The sequence below is a fragment of the Rhagoletis pomonella genome, unplaced genomic scaffold (assembly GCF_013731165.1).
Source record: "Rhagoletis pomonella isolate Grant_MI unplaced genomic scaffold, Rhpom_1.0 Rhpom_scaffold_00013, whole genome shotgun sequence".
Classification (NCBI taxonomy): domain Eukaryota; kingdom Metazoa; phylum Arthropoda; class Insecta; order Diptera; family Tephritidae; genus Rhagoletis; species Rhagoletis pomonella.
Window position 1 is genome coordinate 5,722,554 of NW_023458567.1, and position 25,820 is coordinate 5,748,373.

Consider the following 25,820-nt stretch of genomic DNA (forward strand, 5'->3'; position numbering starts at 1 on the left):
TGACACTTTTACCTGAAAATTTTTTGTTTATCAGGGAGCTCACCCCCACACCTACCTTCCCCTAAAGTTTGGCACGTTACTTCTGGGACACCCTGTATATAGGAATTCAAAGAATATTTTTTGAATTTTTTAATTAATACGCCCACATTAGCTCCTTAATCAACCCGAGAGGACATGTCAAACACTAAAACACTTTATTTTGTTTATTTAATATTAAGAAAGGCTTTTTTAACCCTCCATATACCAGATGACTAAATCTCACATGCCATACTAGGTGGGGTTTGACACACCCCTTTAATAAAATTAAATAAAAACAACAAATTGATATTTTATGGCAGTTTTTAATAAGAAATTTCTTTTCATAGCTAATAATGAATGAGCTTAAGTAAACGACGTATTTATTTATACATTTAATTAGAATTTTATTAAAAAAACAAAAACACAATTTTTTCTTCAGCTTATGAATATCTAAATCAGTTATGCCAATCGGAATGGCAGCATTGAGTTTATAGCTACTGCGAAAACGAACTCGCCCGTTTTTATTGTTTAAGAATTATTACGATTTTTAAACCGCTGGGGTGTGGTATACCCCACCTCGTACACGCAAGGTTAAAGGAGGGGAAAAAATTTGTTATAAAAGTTTAATTTAATAAGTAATTTACTGTTCATTTCAGACCAATTAAAAAAGTGCTACAATGCAAATTTTAAGGGCATACATAAATTTTTCGACTAGAAAACATATCGTTTTGCAGCCTTGTAATACAACCTTACAAAGCCGCGGTACTTTTTCCATTAATTAATTTTTTTGATGTCCTTGGGAGAAATCCTGCGGTCCTATTAAAAGTTTTAAGATGCAAATTTACTAGAAATGCGTTCAAACATGGGAAACATATCGAATTTTTCGCATTTTTACAGTTTCCATAGACTATTTGGTAGCCTTAGTTCAAGTTATTAACTAAAACTTCAACTAAAAGTCGGCCGGGTTACCGTTATCCTACGCCATAAAACTTCATATATATGTTATTTAGACTAAAGAGCACAAATATACAGGGTATGCATATCAAAATTTACAGACAAATATTTTTCCATATATGTATTCTTGGGACAGTCTAATGTATATGTATGTATGCACCTTTATACAAAGTTTTCTTTATCATTAAAGTAATTCAATGAGGCGTTTCCACGCATTTACTTAATACTACCTTTCCCTTTCTTTATTCTCCTTTGCAGAGGCATCAGCTCCACAGTACGCCGTTGCATCGAAAAAGAGACAGGCAAAGAGTTTGCCGCAAAAATCATCGATCTTGGCGCGGCTACCGAAGCCGGCGAAACAAATCCATATCATATGCTTGAAGCCACAAGGCAAGAAATTTCAATACTCAGACAAGTTATGGGGCATCCTTATATAAGTCAGTAAAAAAGTTTATATCTAAAAATTGCAAATAATTTTTTTTTTCGTATTTTCAAACTTCTTTCAGTTGACCTACAGGATGTCTTCGAGTCGGATGCCTTCGTCTTTTTAGTATTCGAGTTATGTCCGAAAGGTGAACTCTTCGATTACCTCACCTCAGTTGTAACGTTGTCCGAGAAGAAGACCCGCACAATAATGCGACAAATATTTGAAGGTGTTGAGTATATACACGCAAAAAATATTGTGCACCGAGATTTGAAACCCGAAAATATTCTACTCGATGAGAATCATAATGTTAAGATAACAGATTTTGGTTTCGCGCGGCAACTGAAAGACGAAGAGAAATTAACAGGTGAGTGAGCGCATTCATAAGCGGTGTTATATTTCAATTATTTATGCTAACTGTGTCCGTCTCTCTTTTTAGACCTCTGTGGTACACCTGGCTACTTGGCGCCGGAAACGCTTAAATGTAATATGTTTGAGGGTTCGCCAGGTTACTCCAAAGAAGTTGATATGTAAGTATACATTCTTTACTGGGCTTGCAGGTTTACTTCTAACTTCGCGTCTTGCCTACCAACAGTAATTTTAAAATTTTATCAGAAGCAATGTAAGTTTGTAAGATGGCTTCTAACAAGCATTTTTTGCTGGATTTAATCACTTGAAAAATTTGGAAAGTATGCTATTTTACATGCAAGTTCATAATAACAATTATTTCAATAAAAACAGCTCAATTTATATTTTTATATTAAAATATCAATAATGTTGCCGCCACGAAGCTTCGCGCAAATGAAAATGTAGCTGTCAAACTACCAAATTGGTGGCAATATTTATCATAATAAAAGCTCTGATAACACGCTTCAACAAAATTTGGTTGTATTTTATCGCAAAAACGGGGTCGACCTCATCTTTTTTGATGCTGATTTGAAGTGCATTTACAAAAAAACTGTTGGAAGTGTCGAGAAATGGCAAACATCAAAAAAAAAAAAAATAGAATAAATTATAGAATTCGGACGCAGTTTTCCGAAGAAAAAAAAACACTTATTATTGAAAATCCAATTCGCCTGATGGATTCTACCTCATCTCGATGAGTTGACTAGAAATGAGTGAAAAATTATAAAAGACTCAGTTCTTCAATAGCATGCACTTGTGTTCCCACAAATACGAAAATCCCAATCTGTGAATTTATTTTAAAAACGAAGTGATTTCATGAACAAATCGACATTAACAGCCGTATTCTAACAAAGCCACAAACTTTAGCTCATCACTGCTGTGATTTCTACTGCGCCTCAAAGCTTGCCGCTGCAAAAAATATGCCGCTACAATGCAAATTTTTAAATTTTTGTGTATTTTTCTAGCACTTAAAATCGAATTTTTTGTGACACATTTCTCGGCGCACTAGAAATCACAACAGTGATGAGCTAAGTTTTGTGACTCTGTTAGAATAGAGGGGTAAAAATCAATATCCCAGTTTCATCATTAGTCAGTATTTTGACTTTTAACACTTTCCGCGTTTTGGAATGAAATCCTAAAACATCTTTTTTTTGTGGATCGCATTATCATCATTCAAGGTCCAGAAATAGTCAGCAAGCATATAGAGGTTTGATTTCCTATCATACAGATCCTCCATAGTAGCTATGTCCTGGTGGAATTGTCCGCCATGTTATTCGCTAGTGTTTTTTTTTAGTAATTTTTTTTTTAAGTTTTCACCACTTTCTACTAAATCCATCGACATGAGGTAGAATCTATCAGACGAATTGGATTTTTTTTAATACGTGTTTTTTTTTTTCTTCGGAAAAATACATCCATATTGTATTTTTAAATGTTTTTTTTTTTAAATATGCCATTTTTCGAAACTTCAAAAGGGTTTTTCTCAAAGCTGGACGTGTTAGAAAAATTTTGTAAATGCACTTGATATCAGCATCAAAAAAACTATAAGATTAAGTCGGCCCCATTTTTGAGGTAAAATACGACCAAATTTTGTTGAACCGTGTAATTATTGCTTGCCTTGAGCAATAAGCGGGGTCTCCATTGTCAAAATATTTCCTGATAACATTATGAGACAAAAAACTGCTTGTGGAGACGCCCCGTTAGAAAAACGCTTTATGGTTGGACGCTCTTAACTACATACACATATATTTCATACAAAATTTGACAGTTTGATAAAACTTATAAAGTTTGGATTATTAGAAGCTGAAAATGGCTTCGAAAATATCGAAACATTTGGCTGAACACATAATTTGTATGAAATATATTTTCGAGTTCGAAGGCATCCTGCATCCATGTACACAGATAGTATTTATTCCCACTGCTTTGATATTTACCATCTTAGCTGGGCCTGCGGAGTTATTATGTTCACATTGCTGGTTGGCTGTCCGCCGTTTTGGCACCGTAAACAGATGGTTATGCTGCGCAATATAATGGAGGGCAAATATAGTTTCACCTCGCCTGAATGGGCTGATATATCAGGTAACAAGAAATAAATATTTTACAATAATCCAACATATACAATAATAATTATTATTATATAATTCAACTTTTCGTTACAAACAGAGGATCCAAAAGATCTGATTCGCAAATGTCTAGTCGTCGACCCAGCCAAACGAATTACAGTGAAAGAAATATTAAAGCATCCGTACTTCAATCAAATGGTAAGTCAACAGAAGCTGCTTAGCGAGAAAATAATTTATAGAATAAAAGCAGATTTGAAAAAAAAAACAATATTTAGTTAAAAACGCACATAAACTGGTTGCTCACCCCTCTACTTTTCCACAATACGAATTTCGCTTAAGATTAAGACGAATTATAGTTTTACCAATGTGTATTATAAAACGATTTTTCATAGCGGCGACTTATAGTTTGATGACACTCTTCCTCTCTTTCTGTCTCTATCTGCGTACACCGGTAAACAAGTACAATTTTTTAACTCCAATGCGCCATTAGCTTTTTAATATGTCACACCTATATTCTTTTTTTTATACACTCAATACTTTAAACATCCTTTATTAGCATAATAAATTTATTTTCTTAGGTATTTATATGCTATTTTTATAGAACATTTAGCACAGTATCTACATATAACTATTATTTTATTACATGACTATACGAATTTACATTTCTGCTGGCCACTTAAGTTGTCTTATCACCCATACCAAAGTTTGGTTTTTTATTCTTAAATTTCTTTTGAATACTATATTCTTTGTTTTCTCATAAATTCTAACTTTGATTTTCTTTCTTTTTTCTTTCATTCATCCACCACTTGCAATTATAAAACGTTACGCAAAATTTACTACCGAATTCGGCCGTCGTACAAAATTTTGTGATTGCCAAAAATTTATACGTCACCAACAATTAAATATATTATTCGCATACAAATTAAAATTTCAAAATTTTTCACATTTAAAAAAACATTTATTGGTTAACAAATTTAAATCCATATAATAAATTCATCAAACAATCAAAATCATGTTCGTATTACTCGAAAAGTTATTCGAGCAAAATATCGATGGACTAAAGCGCAGCCTATCCACCAAATCTAGGAGAATGAGTCGCATCAATGACATTGCACTGGTAACGAAATGTTTCTGCATTATGAACAGAAACCAAAGAAAAAACAGCTACAAAAACAAAAACAACATGCATAGTTATAATCACAATAATAATACTACTTACTGTTACATAGCTAACTTTATAAATAGCACAACTACAAAGAAACAAAGAGTGATTGTGTTGATCTTTCTACACTACCAAATTTCCTATTACTTATTAAAATTAATCTAATAAAACCAATTTAGAGATTAACCACTTTTTTTATTGCTGCATTGACTGCTCTCCTAACTACATGCATTTGGTTGTATAGTATTAAATAAATAAGGAAATAATTGCATTGCACACAGCCGGAAGCTATGAAAAAAAGGAAAGCGACTTTTAGTTTAGCATTTGAACTGGCTTAAACTGAAATGGCCGTGAGAATTTCTAGAGTACAAAATTCTTATTGCACTGTCAAAATGTCTATCAAAACTACTTAAGAGTTTCAAGTTCTCCAGGTTTCCAGGAATTTAAGGGAATACCTAAAATCTCCTAATTGTCATTGCACTTCATATCAAAAAGGCTATTCGATTCATATCAAGTAATAAAGCTGTTGTATTTACTTTTCAAACACTTGTTAAATCATTTTTTTTTTTAAGAAAAAGTCCACAATTTTCTTATCGAACGCTGTGTGCAATGCTTTTCTTTTATTTTATGCATTATTTTTATCATGTCTTGGAACTTTTTTCTTTTTGTTTTCTTTGTTGTGTATCTTCTTTTTTTGTAAGCGTTTTTTTTTTGTTATGTACATATATAGTTTGTGCGCGTCCCATTCATTCAGTTTTTTTTGGGTTTTAGCTGTATTTTTTATTTTTAATGCTCTTTTGTTAAATAAGAAATACATTTATGATTTTTACGGTGTAATATTTACAAATAAGCTTAGGAAAGTCATAATTCACAATGCTGGACATTTGTTGGCAATACTTGGAGACAAAATTTTAAATATCGTTATGTTTGATTGATTTATTTTATTATAAGTTTGTGAACACAGCTCCAATAAAATTTAGACGCTCCGCTCACACCTAAAAATCACAAATTGTGTAGTATTGCTTCTCAATTAGCTTTCAAGAGTAATTTGCTCAGTTAAAAATTTGTAAAGAGAATTTTCGGAAAATTATTTTATAAAAATTTATAAAAATATTTTGCCGTTTGCATGATGGACTAATTTTTTTAACCAGAATTTCGAATAAAGTGCATGTTTTTGCATTAAAATATGTATGTTTATTATATTATTTTACGCAAATATTTATTTTTTTTTCAATTACTGAAAGGTGCATATATAGATTTTCGATTTAAAATTAGTCAACAAAATTAAAATTCATAAATGTATAATTGGCAATCCAAAGAAAAAATGTGTACATTATAAAATTTGCAAATACGCGCAAGAAAGACAAAGTGAAAATAACTTTGTTAGAGAATTTAAGAAAAGCAAGAAAAAAACATTCGGACAATTCCCTTGAACTAGAAAATTTCAAAAAAAGTTGAATCTCGCCTTAAAAGTTTCATATACATTTTGAAATTTAAGTCAAAATGTCGAGACTTAAGTGAATTCCTCCTTTATTATACATATATAGTTGCACAAGAAACTAAGAAAAATTTATATACAGTTGACAAATCTGTGATTTCGCAATCTGAAGCGTGCCTTCACATAAACCCTTTTTTAATCTAAACAAGTGAAAATCTCCTCAATGGAAGTTGTAAAGGATGATTTCTCAGCTATAAATTATTTCATTTGTTTTCCAGCGAAATCCAATACATACGTCCATACTGCTTACATATAATAACCAAAAGTATACGATGTGCAAAAGCCTGACAAAATTCGAATTCGAGCCAACAAAAAGTTCATTTTAAGAAAAATTTCAATTGTGAGAACTCGGGCATGAATCACTAAATAATTTAAGAGAAAATACACGATGTCTGCATGGTCTGGACTCGCACTTAAATACAGTGCAGGCCACTTAAATAAGGTCCTCTTTTTCATCAATAACTACCAAGGCGAACTCATATAAGGTGGTAGCGGTAGAACAAGAACTTACATGTATTTTGCTTTTGCCTTCGGTACACAAATGTCAATTTTCAGCTAATCGTCGCTCAAGGAAGAAGATGGAAATAAAATTTTAACACTCTCACTTTCGCGCTCATTCATAAGAAATTTTGACATCTGTGTACCGAGGCAAATTAAAGCAGCTGTTCTAGCAACAGCACCTTATGCGAATTCGCCTTGAATAACTACCGTTGATTTGTTATTGCTACATCATATGGATCGAAAAAGGCTGCAGTTTTGATGAAAACTCATTGAATTATAAATTTTGTTTATAAAAATTTCGAAAATCGGGTTTACATGGTTTTGGTTGTATTTTTATAAAAAATAATGAGTATTAAAAAGGAAAACTATCAATACTCAGGATCGAAAGAGGGCGCTATTCAAGTGGCCGTCACTGTATTTACCTAAATCTAGACAAAAACTGGCACTTACGTGCAGCACAGTTCAACAACTTTCCGAGTATTATTTTGTGCTGCAATCTTAGACTTAAGGATGTCATCTCAACGTTGGTTTCGGTAGGACACACGATAAGTCATTAGCATTTTTTACTTTGCGTCCTCGTACACCTTTCCCACCCAGTCTGAGCATTCACTCGTGCGTTTATCTTCAACCAAAATTAGAAACAGAAAATGTATAGCAAAAAAAAAATCAATTTGTATGCACATTTCCAATCGTCAAACTCATCAAACTTCCTCCTCTCTCTTTCTCTCTCACTGTGTCTCCCGCCCGGGCGTATTTTTTTCTCTCTGTTTATTTTCGTTTACTTGTAGGTTTTATGCCCTGAATCGTCTTCAGATGGCCGCACCACCTATCAGCTCAAATCGCAAAATATTCGCAACACCAGCAGCAATGGCAATCAGTTGTATTATACTCCAAGTTTTAGTAGAACTTTGACGAGCTACAATAGCCACAGCAGACAACATTCCACCAATATCAACTCTAATAACTCCATTAACATAAACAACAACAACAACCGCAACAGCATGACAAACTTGTACTTAAGCAAACAAGCGAATAATCATAGCATTAAGAATACTCCATCCACAACCTCAAATTTCAACACAACAACTACTTCGAATTGTACTTTCACTTATCCGCAGTACAATAACAATAATAGCCAAAACAATTATCCAAGCAATGGCAATATGTATGTAAATTCTACGGCTGGTCCGTCTATATTCCTATCAACAAACACAAATAATAACAGTATTGGCAATGTGGCGTCTATGCCAACGCCAATGCCGACGATATTTGCAACGCAGGAGCAACTAGAACAGCAACAAGACGAGCTGTTATATCAGCAACAGCAACAGCAGCAGCAAAAACAACATCAACAATTCATGCAGCAGCCACAACAAGCTTATGAACAACAGGTGCCAACAACGCAATTCTACGATCAAAACCAACTTCACCAACACCATCACCATCATTATCCGCATCATCCGCATCATCTAAAACCATATCTTCATTATTGCCAAAGCAAACATGGCGAAAAGCCACTGCAACTAGACCAACAAGCATCGCAAGAGCAGCAACAGAAACACGATACATATCCATTAACAGGTGTAGGCATATCATCATCATCATCTTCATGCACATTCGCTTCATCCAGCAAGCTAACGTCAACGTCAATGGCTACGAAAATAGCAGCGGCATCAACTGCGTTCGCTACGCCGGCAAACAGTTTTTCGCCTTGTTGTATTGAGTCCCTAAATTACTACGCACAGGTTAGGCGGCTTAATTCCCACTTTGTATCCAATTGTCTAACCATTTGTGGCTAAACTGATAGTTTTTTTTTTTGGTAGCGTAATTTTTTTTTTTTTGGAATTATTCATGCGTTGTTGTAGCTATTTACTCACAATTGCCTATAGGTATACGAAGTAGCCTTAGTTTTTAAATAAATTCTAATGCTCGTCTGATAAAAAATTTCATGTTTGTATGGCATAATGGGTATTAATAAAAATATTAGTGTACAATTCAAATAATTTTTATTTAAACGATGTTCTTTTGTATACAAATTTTCGAATTGAAAATATTTGATTAGAAATTCACTTTAAAAGGGCTACCAGTCCAAACAGTTGAATATAAATCTACACTTTCCTCCTAATAACAACTTGGCTCAAACCGATCAAATTAAATTAATAACAACAATTGTCTAACGTCAAGAAATGTAAAAAGTTTTACATTAATGCTAGTTAAGAAAATTTTCAATAGTTGTAATGCATTAAATTACAAAAAAAAAAAAACAGAAACACGCGAAACTCTCAAAAGTTGTATTAAAAATATTTTGGCTTTGTACATATGTACATATGTATACTGCATTCTACGTACATACATATGTACGTTTGTAATACATGTTTATGATATGAAGCTATTGGAGTTGATCCTTGATTTTTTCGAATATTGAATATTTTGTAATTATTTTGCCAGTGTCAACATTTTAGATTTGTTTAATTGTGAAATAAATTATTTTGGTTCTTCTATCATCATACATTTTTGCTTCAAATCCTCATGCTTTATCGTGCTTTATAATTTTCGTTGAAATTGGTGTACGAATACATATACATATTTATTTAGACTTCTAGACTACATGCTACATACAGTTTTTGCTTATATGCGAAGAAACAAATCATCAGCACATTTTTACATACACGCGTATTTAAATGAGCCCATATCGGTATATGCACCTTTATTTTCGGTAGAAAAATACATTATAATTTAAAGTATAATTAAACTATTTAATAATGTAGTTGTAAATGAAGCTAACCTAAATTGAATTATTGTTATTCTGTTTTGATTTTCTAACTAAAATATTCTAGTACTAATGCACAAAAAACTTACATATGAAATTTATTGTTAGAATAATAATCCCTTCTTTCTCCATCGAACAGCAATTTTTAAATGAATACTTGGTCGTAGTCAAAACAAAAGGTACTATCTGGAATTTGTTTGGAAATTTGTTATTTAAAGATATAGCTTCACACTAAATTTCAACGCTCAATACTAAAAAAATATGAGACCCTTTGATATCTTTAAAAGTGATATAATAGCATTTCAGATTGTAATATTAAAAGTTTTTCGTGTCCTGTAAAATTGCAAATTTTCCATTTAGCGCCTTTTGTAATGAAGACGACGGATATGTACATCCTTTTGCCCGACACAAGGCATTTTTTAAATACATGAAAGAGCTTGAGCAAACTGTACTTGGGTACACATACATATACGTTTGAATAATTTTGTACAAAAGTAGGCACTATCTGCTTCCACGCATTTGCTCTTAGCAGCGACGAAACTTGCAAAAGCCAAGTTGCACTCACCACAGCCTCAATGCATGAATACTACTTTACTGGACGCACAATGCAGTATAATATTTGTTGTTGGAATAATGTACTATATTAGCCGTTCCACAAAAACATTAAATTCTAGTATTTTGTAATAAACATGTATGTATGTTTGAGTGCGTTTAAATACGAATACACTGTGAAAAAAAAAACAAAAATCTTTTACTTTTCTAAATTTGCATATCAAAACAAAAAAAAAAACAACATATACGTTTTTTAACATTTGTTATTATTCCTTTTTTTGTATTCTGTTACTTTTTATGAAAATTATATGTACTCGTTCGTAATTTGTGTGTGCGTGCAACACTACTCCCCACTCCACAAAAATACTAAGTTCCTGTGCCTGCGTGCATTTTTGTGATTCAACAAATACTCCAATACATTTACACACATACGCAACTCATGTGTGTGTGTTTGTATAATGCATATGAATGTGTAAATATGTGCATTATGTAGCGTCCTAGTGCTACTAAGCATATAAAGACTGCTGTGAAATGTCTTACATTCAGTTGGTGTTGTGGCAATGAGAATTTGCTTGTGAGTACCAACAACAAAAACGCAACAGCAAAAGCAATATAAATAAAGTATAGTATATTTGTAGTATATATCATTCAGCAAATCTTTACTTAAGCTGGTTTTAATTAATCCCACAACTAATCACAGTAATTCAATAAAATTTTAGCATAAAAATAATTATACGAAACAATTTTCTAATGGCATTTAAAAGTTATAATAGTAAACTTGTTAGTTGGTTTGTTACTTTTCTTGTCTTTTGCCCGATTTACATATATTTTTTCTTTATTAACACAGCAAAAACTTATACATATTTAACTTAGTTATTATTTTATCATTTTATATATGTCTTACGTCTATATTTTTCTTGTCCCCGTCGATTGCTTGCATTGAGTTTTTTATGTTTTTTTCCTATAGGGAATTCAATCATTAGTACTACACAGATCTAACCATTAACAAATATAGTCGAAGGTTAATAACTTAAATTATCAAACAAATCCTTATTTCAAACTCAAGATTGATTTTTGAAAATGTATGTGAGTAATTTAGTAAAACTTAAGTTTTTAAACTTTGACTATAGTTATTCCAGTCACGTAGATGATTCGACAACATTTTAAATGCATTGGAAAATGAGAAAAAAATCTTACCCTCGCTTATTTTAAAAAATTATCGAGCTTCGAGGCATCCAGTTCTCGAGATTATGACATACTAATATAATGCATTAAAAACAATTCTTTACTGAAAGCGTTTGCATCGAAAAATCACAAATAAATCTTTAAGTGTTCTATGAAGAAAAATTTTCTAACCTACAAATATCGTAAAGTTAAACGAATTCAGTTAAAAAATATATATTCCAAGTTTTCTAAAAGAAATACATATCGTTACCTAGAAGTGAAAAGGTATTAAGTCCACTTTTTCAAAATTTTGATTTTGATGCAGAATGACAGATAATGCGAATCTGAATCCATTTTTCGTATCTGCTGAACAATTTCAAAAAATGGACTTGGCACCTTTTCACGTGTAGGTAGCGATATATTTTATCGTATGTTACAATGCTTAGTAAAACAAAAATTAAAAAAAGTAGAAAAAACGCTCTCCTGGCAAATTTGTTTTCAATCGACAGAAAGAATAAAAAACATTTCTTGAGATTTTTCTTTGGAACTGGATAATGAGATAAAATAATTAAGTCATTTAAAGATTTAAAATAAACTTCAAATATATAATTGAAGAAAAAAATTTATAAATTTAAAATAGAACCTTTTGTTATTATACACCCCGTGTCCAAATTATAAACGAACCACATATTGAACAAGGTTTAATAACGCTGGTTTACAGCAAAAATGTTCAACGGATGTCACTATCCAATTCCTATAGAGAATTGCTCGGTGATTTCGAAAATCGACATCATCTTTTTTTTTCTATGAATAACTTTTCGAGATATTGCAATTTACCGTTATTCAGCTTAAAAAAATAGTGGTTTTACTTAATCACGTTTATCTTACGAACTAATTGAATAATCGTAATACGAGATACGGGAAATGGATACAGCGCCAAACAAGAAGAAAAAATCGTCGAAAATACTTGTACAAAATCTTTCTAAGACATCTAATTGATTTTTTTTTTAATACTGCACAAAGTTTGAAACTTGGTTTTTTTCTTTAAAAAATAATTAAAATTAAGTAACCAAAAAAAAATGAATCGTTGACGTAACCAATTGTGGTGCGTTTATAATTTGACACTGGGTGTATAAAAATATTTTCTACTAAAAAAGTATGTTTTAATTGAACAAATCATACTTAAACAGGCTATAATTTTTTTCTTAATTTTGCTGAAAATGATTTTTTTTTTAATTTTCCAATGCTTTTGGCACTTACATAATACCACAATTTGCTTGCCGTTTCATTTAACCAAACAATTAAATAAATCAATTTGAAACTCTAAATCAGATTTAACAATCATTTTTGCTTTTCTCTTTTTCTTCCGTTTTACAATTCACATACTTAGCTGCGTAAACAAAGTAGCTTTAATGCACGCAAGAAATTCCAATTCGCCATATTGGTTATACGCGCCGTGATCAGAATACGCCGATTGCGCTACACCGCCGAACCTTTGCGCGTCGATGAGGCTATACGCGATCCATATCGGGTTAAGGTGTTGCGTAAGGTAAGTCGAAATATATTTCTAGATTAGCTGCTGTCCTGGCAATTTTCATCCATGCATACATACGCGATGAGGGTTGAAAGTTGCGGCCAGATTATGAAGGGGTTTTGGAAAATATGTAAAAAAAAATACTTTTTAAATAATTTTCACTTTCCCAATTTCTCAGCGAAATATTAAATGAACAAGTAATTTTTAAGCAAAAAACAAAACCGACTTCAATTCTCATATAAGATTATCTCATTTAAGATTATCGTTAATTTCTTCATGATCCAATGATCGGATTTAAACCAAATTAGTTCGGGACCACCTGTGAGAAAGAGTGAAAAAGAATTATTGAAATCTATTAATGCGGTCCAAAGTTATACGGAACATACATAAAAAAAAAAAATAAAATAAAAATATTCCGACGAATTGATAATCTTTCCTTTTTGTGAAGTCGGTTAAAAAGTATTTTCTTGCTTCCTCTGTAAGCTGTTTAACTGTTAACAATTTTTATTTTCTATAGTAGATAAGGTTCTCTCTGCTATATTTATTTATCGTCCAAACAAATCACTTTCATATTTAAATTCTTTTTACTCACAGACTCTAAACCAAGCTACGTATGTACATACATACATAAATATGTATGTGTATGTATACTTGCCTGTAAACTAAAGTAATGTTCATATCTTTTCTCTTTCTTTATCCCCAACAGGTGATTGATGGCTGTGCCTTCCGTGTCTATGGTCATTGGGTGAAGAAGGGCGAGGGACAGAATCGTGCCGCACTCTTTGAGAACACACCACGCACGGAGTTGCATGCGCTCTATATCAACAATTTGAGTCGATGAGTTTGAGTTTTTGCAGTTCCTAGAAAGTAAATAAGTAGTAGGGAGTAGAAAAGTGGGGAATGTAGAAAAAAACGAGATTGGAAAGAAAGTGTTGAAACTTTTGAAATAATCAAGTAAAGCTATTACCCATTTTGCTTGCTCTTAGTGTTTAGTCAGCTGGAGAAGAAACAATTAACTTAAGTTGATAAGTTAACTTATAACAAAGTTGTTTTTGAAAGAGCCATTTTTTTATTATTTCTGTTTGTTTGCACTATTTAAAGTGTAGTGATTTTATTTAAAGTTATTTTTTTTTTTTTAGAAAATAAGAAACTTTTAGTTGTATACATATGTATGTAGAGAAGAAACAATAATCATTGATTATTGCAATTAAGCAAAGTACTGTAGAATTCTTTTTATTTAGTTTTTTTTTAGGAGTTGTATAAAAACAAGACATAGAAGAATGTCAACGAAATATGCGTTGAATACATCTTTAAACTGATATTAATGCATTGTTTAACACTTTTGCTTTAGTTTGTATTATTTATATACATAGTTTAATTTTGTTAAATATAAAAGCTTTGTATTTTTAAGAGAAGAAATCAGAAAAAAAAGAAAATAAAAGAAAAGAAGCGAAGACCTAAAGCAAATTATGCAATACCAAATAATTTTATGTAATTTAAAATTTAATTTAAAAGTTAACAGCGTAGAAATAGCTGTAAAAAGCTGAACACAGCGGTGCGAAAAAATATTGGAAGCCACATGGATTTTTAAATTAACTAAAAACATTTGTATGAGTATATTGAACAAGAAGTCTACAACTTCTTTTTAAATCTAAATGCAATTTTTATAGTTACTACTGTAAAAATATGTACGTACATATGTTGTGCTGAGCAGTTTCGTAATTTTAGATTCCAAAAATTTGTTTAACCTAAGAAATAATTTAAACATTTTATAGTCATTTGCGTGTGCTAAGTCCAAATTTGCACAAAGTCATAGAGCACATAACTATACTCATCTACCGAAAATATGTCTTTTTTGAAGAAAAATTAAGCAGAAAAATTTTTTTTCTTTTAATGTGTGCCAATATGTATTATTTTCTAATTGGCGTCAATAGAAAAATCTCAATATTGCAAAGCAAAGCCTAGAAACCGCAATTTTTTCGCTAAAAAATTTAAATTTAGAAACAAATTTAAGTAGTAAATTGATACAATATCAAAAAAGGTCGATTCGCTGAATCAAATTAAACAAATATAACATTATTTGCATTAAAAATAGTAAAAAATAAATAATTCGCAGAAAAAATTTAAAGCAACTGTACCTCTCAGTACCTCTAGAGTTTTACGCGTATGAATATATACATACACACTTCGCAGTTTGTAAAGAAACCTTAAAAACGCCCAAACGCATGCACTGCTGCACTAAAACATTAAATAAAATCTTAAAAACATTGTAAAACTTGTATTTTGAACATCAACAAACCACATTAAATTTAGTATGTGCAAAAAAGTGAGAAAAAAACGATTTTAATAAAATTTACGTTGTTAAAACGAAATTTCGCCTTGTTTTCACTTCAATTCCGGTTTCTAGCGTACCTGCAGCTTGCGCAAGCCCTAGCTGGCTAGACGACAGCATCCGGTGCCTGAAGGTATGCAACATCAAATCATGTACGTGTGCAACCGGCGCGCTTGTGTGCGTGCAGTTGGATTTCCGGCGCGTCTTGCTGCCGGTTGCTGGGCGCCTGGTGTAAATTCGACAAATTGACTTTCGGAATTTGGCCGCGCTGCACAGGGTGATCCAAAAATTAAAAAAAAAATGATTTTTTTTTTTTTTGAATTTGCTTCAGAAAATCAGCAGTTAGTATATATAGTTTTCTACAATAAATAAAACAGTAATTTTATGAGTTTGAAAATACTTTTGCGGCATTTTATTTTTATTATGCAACTTTTTTACATTTTACAATTTTTAATGGTTATAGCCAATTTCACGAAATCAGGTTTACAACCAATTGAAAGCAATTTAAGTAAAAAAATATTTTAATTTTTTGAGTTTTATATGGGAATTTTTTGTTTTAATTTAGATAGGAAAATTATTTTTCATTTATTTGCCTCTGAAACCGGCAGTTTATTTTTGCATTTAATTTTTTTTTGTATATTTTTAAATTTTAGATATTCTTTTGTTTTTTTTTGTTTAATTTTATTTCTTTTTTGTTTATTATTATTGTTTTATTTTTTAAATTATTATGTTGGCAATCAAAATAATACAGTGGTTGAAATAATAATAGCCGCACCACATTTGACAAATTTTAACATATTATTTTTGTTGTTATTTAATTTTGTAAATTTTTTATAAAAGTATAGTTCATTCTTTAACAAAACCGGAGTAAATACAAGTTTCAAACTTTGTGTGATATTTAAGAAAAAATCAACAAACTTTCGTAAAAATGTCTAACTTTTTAATTAGATTTTATAGAAAGATTCTGATTATGCAGTTTTCAAGTTTCAAATTGCTAAAAATTACGGTTGATTTTTTAGAATTCTTTTTGTCACATTTGCTTCCATATAACAAAACCGAAACATCCTGGACAAAAAAAATTCTAAAAAATCAACCGTAATTTTTAGCCATTTGAAACTTGTACTTTGTTGCACTTGAATTCAATGGGCTACATACCCAGACTGCATACCCAGAATCCTTTTAGGAAATTTATTTAAAAAGTTAGAAATTTTTACGAAAGTTTGTTGAATTTTTTTTTTTATTTTGCACAAAGTTTGAAACTTGGATTTACACGGGTTTTGTTAAAGAATGAACCATATTTTTATAAAAAATAACCAAAATTAAATAGCCAAAAATTTATATGTTAAAATTTGTCAAACTATGGTGCGGCTATTTTTATTTCGACCAGGCTTTTCTTAAGTTTGCGAGAAAAAATCAATTAGTGAAAATTTCTGCAATCTATCGGTGAAATTAAAAAATTATAAGCAATGTTTCTGTTGGTAGTTACAGTGGTCGAAAAATAAATAGGGACACGACAATTTTACAAATTTTGCCTTTTCTCTTCCGTTTAAAAGTTAAGCTCGTCATATAACAAGAACCATATTCAGTATCGGTCATATAAATTGCACCTCCATTTCAAAGTTTGTTTATTTATTTCTAAAAATGTTCAAATGAAATAAAATTCATTATTTAACCAAAACCATATAAATCAATCCTTAATATTTGTAGAAACCTAAAAAATGCAAAAAATCTTCATCTAAATTTCAAACTTTTTTCTCAAAAGTGTTAGAATTTTTTTGAGTATACACTTTTATAGCCCATTAAATTTTGGTACAATAATGTGCAAGTTTCAAGTAGCTAAAATTTATCGTTTTTTTACCAAAGGCGTTGCGGTTTTCTTCCACATAAAAATAAGTTGTGTTTATTCGTTATATGGAAGCAAATGCGGCAAAAAATTCAAATAAAAAGGGGTGTTAAAAAGTTAAAAATTTAGATGTAATTGCAGAATTTTTAAAATTTTTACTAGATAATGAGCTATACTTTTATGAAAAAATAATAAATGTAAAATAAATGAAAAAATAGACACAATTTGTAAAAACATGGTGTTCTTTTTCCACCACTGTATGTATGTATGATGGTAATTTCCGGTCATATATTTATGGCTTATGGCATCTGGCAGTTTCATGCGCCTGCTTCTGCATCACTTGTTGAAATAACTAAATAAATAGGAGAATCAGGCCTTGACTCGATAAGTGAATTCACTTTTCATTGCTGGTTCTAACACAACTTCCGCGTCTGAATTCATTTTGCTGTTCCACGGACCACATAATTAGCGTATTATCTAGAAAAATAAAGAAAAAAGAATAAAAACTAATTAGATTCTGTTTGATTCGATAAAAACTGGCATGTATGTATGTATGTATGAAAATGGAAAAAAACATCCGGGCCCCATGCCTAACACTCACGCCTTTAAAATTAACATATCGATTAGATAAGACCAAAGTGATCAAAAGGCATCATAGCCAAAAAAGTAGTAACAGGAAGTACCTAGCCTCTATCAGTAATGTAATGAACAGCGCATTGAAAGTCATTCACCAATGGGCATCTCGAGCGGGGCTCAACCAGTACCAGCGAGCTGTCAATTAAAGACCACACAGAGTAATTGGGAGTAGTCTTGGATAGTAAGCTGCTGTGGAAGCGCAATGTTGATGAAAGGGTCAAGAAGGCCAGTAATTCCCTTTATGCATGTAAAAGAGTGCTGGGAGTCACTTGGGATCTGTCACCTGCTCTGACGCATTGGTGCTACAGAGCAATAATCAGCCCAATACTGCCCTATGGCGCTTTGGTGTGGCTTAATGCTACGAAAAAGTCATCATATTTCGGGCCAATGGAGAAGGTTCAGCCACTCGTAGCACTGTGCATCACGGGAGCGCTGAGGTCCACTTCAAAGGCTGCTCTTGAGATGATCCTCAGTTTACCGCCCTTTGTCCTATTCGCGGAAAACCGTGCTGCTAAATCCGCAGGTAGATTGACGACCATGGTGGAATCCATTTTAGAACCTTTGGGCACAGCTCAATTTGGGCGGAAAGCACAGGCAGCCCGCTTTAAGTGGGAACGAAGGTTTCGCACAACGATTGAGGAGGAGGGATGGCGCAAGGGAATTAAACCTAGCCCTAGATCCCTAAACATTTTCACGGACGGCTCTAAATCGACAATCAATTCAAAAGTAAATCTATACGTAGATTGTCAGGCGGAAATTAAGGCGGTTACCTCATATAGCCTCATAAACGTCCTTCACAGCCATTGGCAGGATGGCCGCCAACAGAAGGCTGCATATCTATTGGGCGCCCGGCCATAAGGGAATAGAGGGCAATGAAATAGCAGATGAGACTGCCAAGAATGCCACCAGTCTAACTCTCGTGCAAACAAACTACATTCGTAGACTCCACTTCAACAGTTGTACAACGAAATAGACGATAATATGATTAGGCAGTTCAGGACTAGATGGAATGAGTTAACCACTAGCAAAACGGCGGAAGCAACTATACTCGCTTCTTGTTACGGCTATCAAAGGAAGACTGCAGAGTTATTACCGGATTGCATAAAAAATGGGTATCCCTAGCGTGGACAGGTGCAGGAAGTGTAAGCGAGAGTCCAGGGAAACCAGGAAAACCTTGAAGTATCTTCTCTGCCGATGTCCTGCACTGTCAGAAACCCGACTAAAATGCTTGGGAACCCTACCAATTCGAGAAGTTGGAGGACATTTCAAAAGTAGGGCTGAAATTTCTACTTAAATTCGCAAAAAACGTTGCATCCTTTGTGAAATTTACACTAACGCGTAAAAACGAGCACCAACCTACCTAACCTAGGACCTACCGGTCTATGTGCGGCTCAACGCCAGCCAGATTATCCCCACCTCATAAAATAAGAGTGTGTTATTAGGGAAAAAGTGTGAGTGTATTAAAAATTGAAAGAGGAGAATTTAATGTCTAATGTCCCGGTAAGTCAGGAGTATTTACGTGTCAAAGTGCAAGATAAATTTTTTGGCCTAAAACCCCAATGCAGATTTTTAAAAATGCGAGCAGGTTTTGACTGAGAAAAATACAATTTCATCATTATTATAATTATTTTGCATTAAGAGAAGAAAAATTAACTTAACAATCATCCCTATAGATAGTTAGATTTTTCACGTACAAAACCATTTCAGAAATGCTCCAGCCTTAAAACCATTTTCTGAACTATTACAGCAGGCAGTTGTGCACATGGGTATATTAACTTTGATCAATTTCAAAAATACGAAAACTGCGATATTTCAATAACTGAGGACGCTAATTTACTCCAAGTCAATAGTAACAACAATCTAGTAACAATAAATAAGACTGCTATAGACTTTTAGGAATTGGGCATGGCACCGCCCACTTTTTGACTACAAAGGTGTAGCTCGGTAACCACTTTATCGATTTGTATCTAACTTGGTTCAATTATATCATTAAGTCTAACTCTGCATATTATCGGAAACGTTTGAAATCGGGAAAACACCCCTACTTGTCATGCAAGGTAGTTCAGAGAAAGTTGAAACGACGATATTTGATACCTGCGCCCGCCCGGTATATAAAGTTCGGTGTCGCCTGAGCTTATACTTCTTTATACGGCGTTTCCACGATTCGTAATTCGCCTTGCCAATTACCTACCGAATTACATAATTCCCCATACAAAATTTAGAGAGCGCATTACCTCATTTGTAGGTAATTCAGATCGAATAATATTTATCGGAAATATATCGAAGTTTTCACCGGCCTGATCCCATTCGCTGGCATTTTTTTCTTGTTACAGAATAATATTAATAAAATACTCTATATAAATTAAAATTGTTGATTACTTAAATTTTAGCTCCATCTTCGATATTTGCAGACACAAAAATAATAATAAATAGCGAAGAACAAGAACTAGAGCTGCCAAACGAATTACTAATGTGTGCCGTGGAAACACGGTAATTCACGAATTACTTAGCGAATTACTTAGTCCCGATCCCGCCCATCCCGACGTTTTTCAGAATCGTACCGCGGGTCCCGTGGATCCCGAATTCTATCACTAAGAAAAATTCCCATTTCTTTCAAATTAATTTTGAATAACAAAAAAATAATGATAGATCTGGCATCTTCCGATTATTTTGTTTTGCTGTCCTGTTCGTTTTCGTCCCAATATAACACAAAAAAAGTGCATATTTCACACATCATTTTTAAGGAAATTTTCCGAATTTTCTGAGGTTGTCTTATCGGAAGTATCGGGGAAAGGATTTTGGTCCCGTCCCGCCCGCAAAATTTCACAGACCTTCCCGATACCGCCCATCCCGGCCAATTTGAAATCAGTACCGTGGGTCCCACGGGTCCCGATATCCCGCGCCCATCTCTAATAGAAACATGATACAATAAGATGTCAGGCAAAAGCACGCTCAAATTGCAAACATTTAAAAACTGTGCAAATTTTTGAGTTATGACCCGTTACAAGCCGCCTTCAATTCGCCAACACTTAGCGAGTGGCGAAACAACCAAACCCGCCGGATTAATAAGTGCGCGACAAATATTGTTATCGATAACAGAATTCAGCGATATGATTTCGATTAACATATCGATACTGGTAAAAAATTGAAATCGATTTCACCGATTATCGATTTTTTTCGATAAAGAATAATCGATGAATATATCAATTATAAACATATTTCTCCACGTAATCGTTAACTAATATTATCGATATCTCTACAACAAACATTTTGACTTTATAGGGGTTCCGCCAACATAAATCTACAACAAACATTGCAATTTAAATGCCTGAGATTGCTTTTTGGCAGGTGTTTATTTTGCATTTGCCCTACTTTAAAACGCCAACAGCTCCTCAATCGACAAATAACCTAATTCACATATGCATGCACTTTTATACATATGTACATATCTAAGAAGAAATACTTGGTCCCAGTTACATATGCATATAAGCATTTACATATATACAACGCATACATATGTATGTACAAATGAATACAACCTTGTTCGCACGGGGTTCAGCGCCAGTCTGCTTGCTGTGCTCGCTGTCTATGTTGCAACAAAAAGAGTTTAGCGGTTTTTTTAGAATTTATTTCCCTGCATTTCACCGCAAAAGAGAATGTCAGCTATAAACGGAAAAACAAGAAAGGAAAATTTCGTTCATGGCCATTGCCAGGTGATGTTTGTTGTGCTGTGCTGGGTTGTGTTGTGATGCTGTTTGCTAGCATCGAGAAGTGGTTATTTGGCGCATGCGCAAATGTTCTTTAGCACTGATACGGTGCAGTCGAGTTTGGCAAAAGTAAACGCACGCATGCGCAGTTGTCGCGAAAAAATTTGGTGAGAGAAAATCAAAATAACGGCAACAGACTAGATATTTGAATTAACGGAACCAAAAAAAAAAAAGAAAACGTAATTTAAATGTGAAAACGAATGAAATTAGTGCGAAAAAGAAGTTCGAAAAAAGTTAAAATTTTTGCAAGCTTAGAAACTTTTACAAATGTGGTTTCTGTCAAAGAGTGAATCATATTTTAAATGAAAATTATTAAAAATAAATAAATAAACCTAAGTTGCAAACAATATTATTTTGAGTTTTGGTGCTAAATCTTTGACTATAGCTTTATGTGCATACATATGCATGTGAATATATTTGGAAGGCTTGATGCATTAAGAAATGTGTTATACGTTCGCGTTCGTCTCCCTTTAATCGCCATTTTTAGTGCCGGTATGGTGATTTTGCTTCTTCCAAAAAAAAAAAAACGTTGCCCTTCTACGGTGCAAAATGTGTTTGATGTTACACTCAACCCTGTGAAAGGATATGTCTTTTTCCTTCTTTTTTTTGTCTAGCCCATGATTTTTTTTAAGTAACCATCTGATTTTCAGGGCAACCTTCTCCCCTGACAAAGCTTCATAGAGCAGAGAATGTGAATTTTTTTCCTTACAACAAGACTGTGACATTTTAAGAAACTAACACAAAATTTTGCCTTTATTTTAGAATCGTACATGGAAAGAGAAAGGGGCAATCAAAAGACGAAATTTTTTGGTAGAAACAAAAACAACATTAGAAAAATGAAAATGCATGAAAATGTTATCCGACTTTAAATAATGTAAAAAATCTTTTGTTTAAAAACTTAATACACATCTATTTCATAAATAGCCCGTATCATAAATACATACATTGCCGGACAAAAGTATTGGCACAGAGAATGTTTCTCAATGTACGAAAAGTTTTTTATTCTAATTTCTTTTCGATAATTTTTTATAAAAATATAGTTCATACTACAATAAAAAAACATAAAAATAAAACCTCTCAACTTTGTGCAAAACTCAGGAAAATTTAATAATTTGGCGTACTAATTTGCAACTTTCTATTCTATAGCCCATTCAATTTTAGTAGTAAAGTGCAAATTTGAAGTTGCTAAAATAACAGTTTCTTCCATACAAAGCAGCTATGTTCGACAATATTTATTTTTTTTTGTATGGAAAAAAGAAAAGAATTGACTTATTTATTTTTAGTGATGGTTACATAAAACTTAGAAATCGTTTGGTATTTTTGTTAAAGCAATTTTATACATTAGTTATCGTTCTATGTTAAAAAATAACATTCGCTGTTGTACAAGTGCCGATGACAAGTGATCACATTCTAGAGTAAAATGTCCTATCAGTCACAAGGGAATGGTCTTAAAATTTATCATAAATTTTCATACAAAATTGTCAAAAAATGCAGTTTTCACTAATTTTAATTTAATACTTTGGTAGATTCGAACATTAAGTACTATTTCGCCAAACGGCCTTCCTTCTTCCCCTTTCTATCGTGCTTCGTAAGCTTCCAAAATACAACGGGAGCTTCGAAACGAGCTGCCACTACGTATAGCACCTTTTATAATTGCATCATGGCTGGAAGCTTTTGCTCAATTTTCCAATTTCGCATGAAAAATATTTTTGAGTTTTGAGTTCTATTGAATTTCAGGTATCGCTACTAATTATAAAAATTATTAAACAAAGATAATTTGTCTTGATGCATTGTGGAACGATCTTCCGTCATCACTTGTCAAATTTGGTTGGGAGACAAACCGGTTTCGGCGTTGTGACGGAGAATCGTTCCACAATACATCATACTCCTTACCCTGTCGGAAACACAAACAACCAAAAAGAAATAATTTGTCTTATTAATATCACGTACAAAATTAATATGTAACTCAAATTTTAATATTTTTATTATTTATTGATTTGTTTATTTTAAACAAAAGTTCCAATTTTCAATCTTATAAAAGTTCAGGCCTTAACAAGTACATTTTTGAGTTATAATTTCAATCAAGCAATACATAAACTACGATAAATGAAAAAGTTATTAGCAAAGAAAAAAACCGGTGAAATATGTAGTTCACGGCTGTATACATTTCAAACTGGCAATACAATCAGGTAAGTTGTTTTGTTAATTTTAATAAATATTTTTCTAACCATCTTCAATAATTATTTGGTACCTGAGGGGTGGTCCCATACTAATTTGGTTTAGTTCCGAACATTGAATAATGAAAAAATTATTTAATGGCATTTGTAATTTTTAACCGACTTCCAAAAAAGGAGGAGGTTATCAGTTCGTCGGAATATTTTATTTTATTTTTTTTATGTATGTTACCGCATAACTTTGGACCACGTCAACCGATTTCGATAATCTTTTTGCATCGGAAAGGTAGTGTCTCAGAGGTGGTCCCATACTAATCTGGTTGAGATCCGATCAGTGGATCATGAGATATATATATATATATTTTTTTTTATATGGGAGTTGAAGTCGGTTTTTTTTTGCTAAAAATTACTTGTTTTTATGAGCATTGAAGTCGGTTCTAATTTTCGCTTAAAAACTAGTTGTTTTTAATTATCGATATTACGAAAAAACAGCAATATCTGCCTACATAAACTTCCATGCACTTGAATAGGGTCAAGGTTTTTTCGCCTTTTTCTGGGCTATTTCGTATCTGTTTTGTTAGAGAACTTTATTTTAATTAAAAAATAATACACATTAAACATGGGAGTGTATGTGTGCATAGTGGCGACAATTTAGGTTGATCCATTTATATTAAATAAAACACTTAAAATAGAACTGGAAGTTGGAATCTTTATTACCACCTCAAAGAAAAACTTCAAACTTGCACTTTATTATACTAAAATTGAATGGGCAACAAAACTGCATACTCGCGAATTTTCTAAACATTCTTATTTAGAAAAGTTTGAAATTATGATAAATAATTTTGGAAGTTTGATGATTATTTTTATTTAGTTTTGAAACTCGGCAAATTCATCCACCTTGTTAGCACTATGTGCGAAGATATTTTAAACATCTCTGGCAAGTTTTTCGAATTTTTTTTACACGATTGGAAAAGCAATAAAATTTAAAAATAAGTGTCCCCCCAAAATTAATCGAAAAATGTATTACTTTTAATCCACTTGGATCAAAACGGTCACACTGGCGCCACCTTCATTTTCTGCATCGTGGATAAATAAGTAATGTTTTGCCTTCGTGTACTTTTTTGGTTTTTTCTCTTTGAGAGCGAATTCTCGGAAATTAAGTTAATGGCAAGTTACTGGATAATTTTTTATAGGAGAATACATGAACACTAGGGCGGGTCGAAAATTAAATTTTTCTCAAATCCTTTGGTAATAGTGAAAATATATGGTAACTGGAGGTCAACAACAAGCCTGTAAAATATTAGTTGTTTATTTTGATTGCAAGAGCCCGTGCATCGACCCCTATGGGACACAAAGCACACTGGTCGAATAAGACGGATTCTTGTTAAAAATTCAGTGTTCAGCAAAAAGGTTTGGTGGATATTATTAGATAATGCACCTGTAAACGCAAACGACAAAATCAAATATCATCTCTGGCAGCACTTTAATTTATGATTACTCTGAAATTTATCGGTTTTTCAACCAAATTGTAATTGTTCTTTACTACTGAAGACCTATGTTGATATAAATTACAGTATATTTTGCTTTGCTGCCTCTATGCTTAAGTGCACATTTAAGATACCTACCCCAAAATGCGCATCAAAAGCATTATTTTTAACATTTATAAGGAAACTGCTCCGATAGATGCATTCAACATACCTGCACATTGGCGATACCTGCCTTAAAAATTGTGCGACTAGTATCAATTATCAATGAAAGTATTACGTTTACCTGCACTGGCCTTACAATTACCTATTTTACAACCTTTTATTTATTTTGCTCATCTCGCAGAACAACGAAAACGGCTATCAATTTATGTATTTACAGCGTGGCGACGAATAACTGTTACCCAGGTTTTTTTGAGAAATAGAAGAGTCCTTTATAAATTTTGCGAAAAAAGTATGTTATTATTAATTTTCCACAGATTTTACTTTAGTTGTATTAATTAGTTTTTAAATTTTAATCCTTATTTACATTTGCCAGCAGT

General features: G+C 32.4%; 2 protein-coding genes across 7 annotated transcripts in view; one reads left to right on the forward strand and one right to left on the reverse strand.

Annotated features, from left to right (window-relative positions):
• Positions 1-15,317, forward strand: part of LOC118748636 (phosphorylase b kinase gamma catalytic chain, liver/testis isoform) — a 46,368-nt gene extending 31,051 nt beyond the window's left edge. For 3 of the 6 annotated variants that reach the window (XM_036483207.1, XM_036483208.1, XM_036483209.1), the window contains exons 3-10: positions 1,231-1,409; positions 1,479-1,763; positions 1,836-1,926; positions 3,741-3,877; positions 3,962-4,059; positions 7,811-8,767; positions 12,899-13,057; positions 13,749-15,317. In XM_036483207.1, the coding sequence (XP_036339100.1) occupies positions 1,231-1,409; positions 1,479-1,763; positions 1,836-1,926; positions 3,741-3,877; positions 3,962-4,059; positions 7,811-8,767; positions 12,899-13,057; positions 13,749-13,883 (2,041 nt within the window). In that variant the 3' untranslated portion in view covers positions 13,884-15,317. Of the gene's footprint in view, positions 1-1,230; positions 1,410-1,478; positions 1,764-1,835; positions 1,927-3,740; positions 3,878-3,961; positions 4,060-4,894; positions 4,979-7,810; positions 8,999-12,898; positions 13,058-13,748 lie in introns of those variants that run through there. The other 3 variants (XM_036483211.1, XM_036483212.1, XM_036483210.1) reach the window with 3 other exon arrangements.
• A 2,303-nt stretch (positions 15,318-17,620) lies between these two features.
• The window catches only part of LOC118748309 (zinc finger protein 62 homolog), a 71,388-nt gene continuing 63,188 nt past the window's right edge, over positions 17,621-25,820 (reverse strand). Inside the window, exon 9 of the mRNA XM_036482683.1 lies at positions 17,621-17,694. The gene's annotated coding sequence lies outside the window, so the exon portion shown is untranslated. The remainder of the gene's footprint in view (positions 17,695-25,820) is intronic.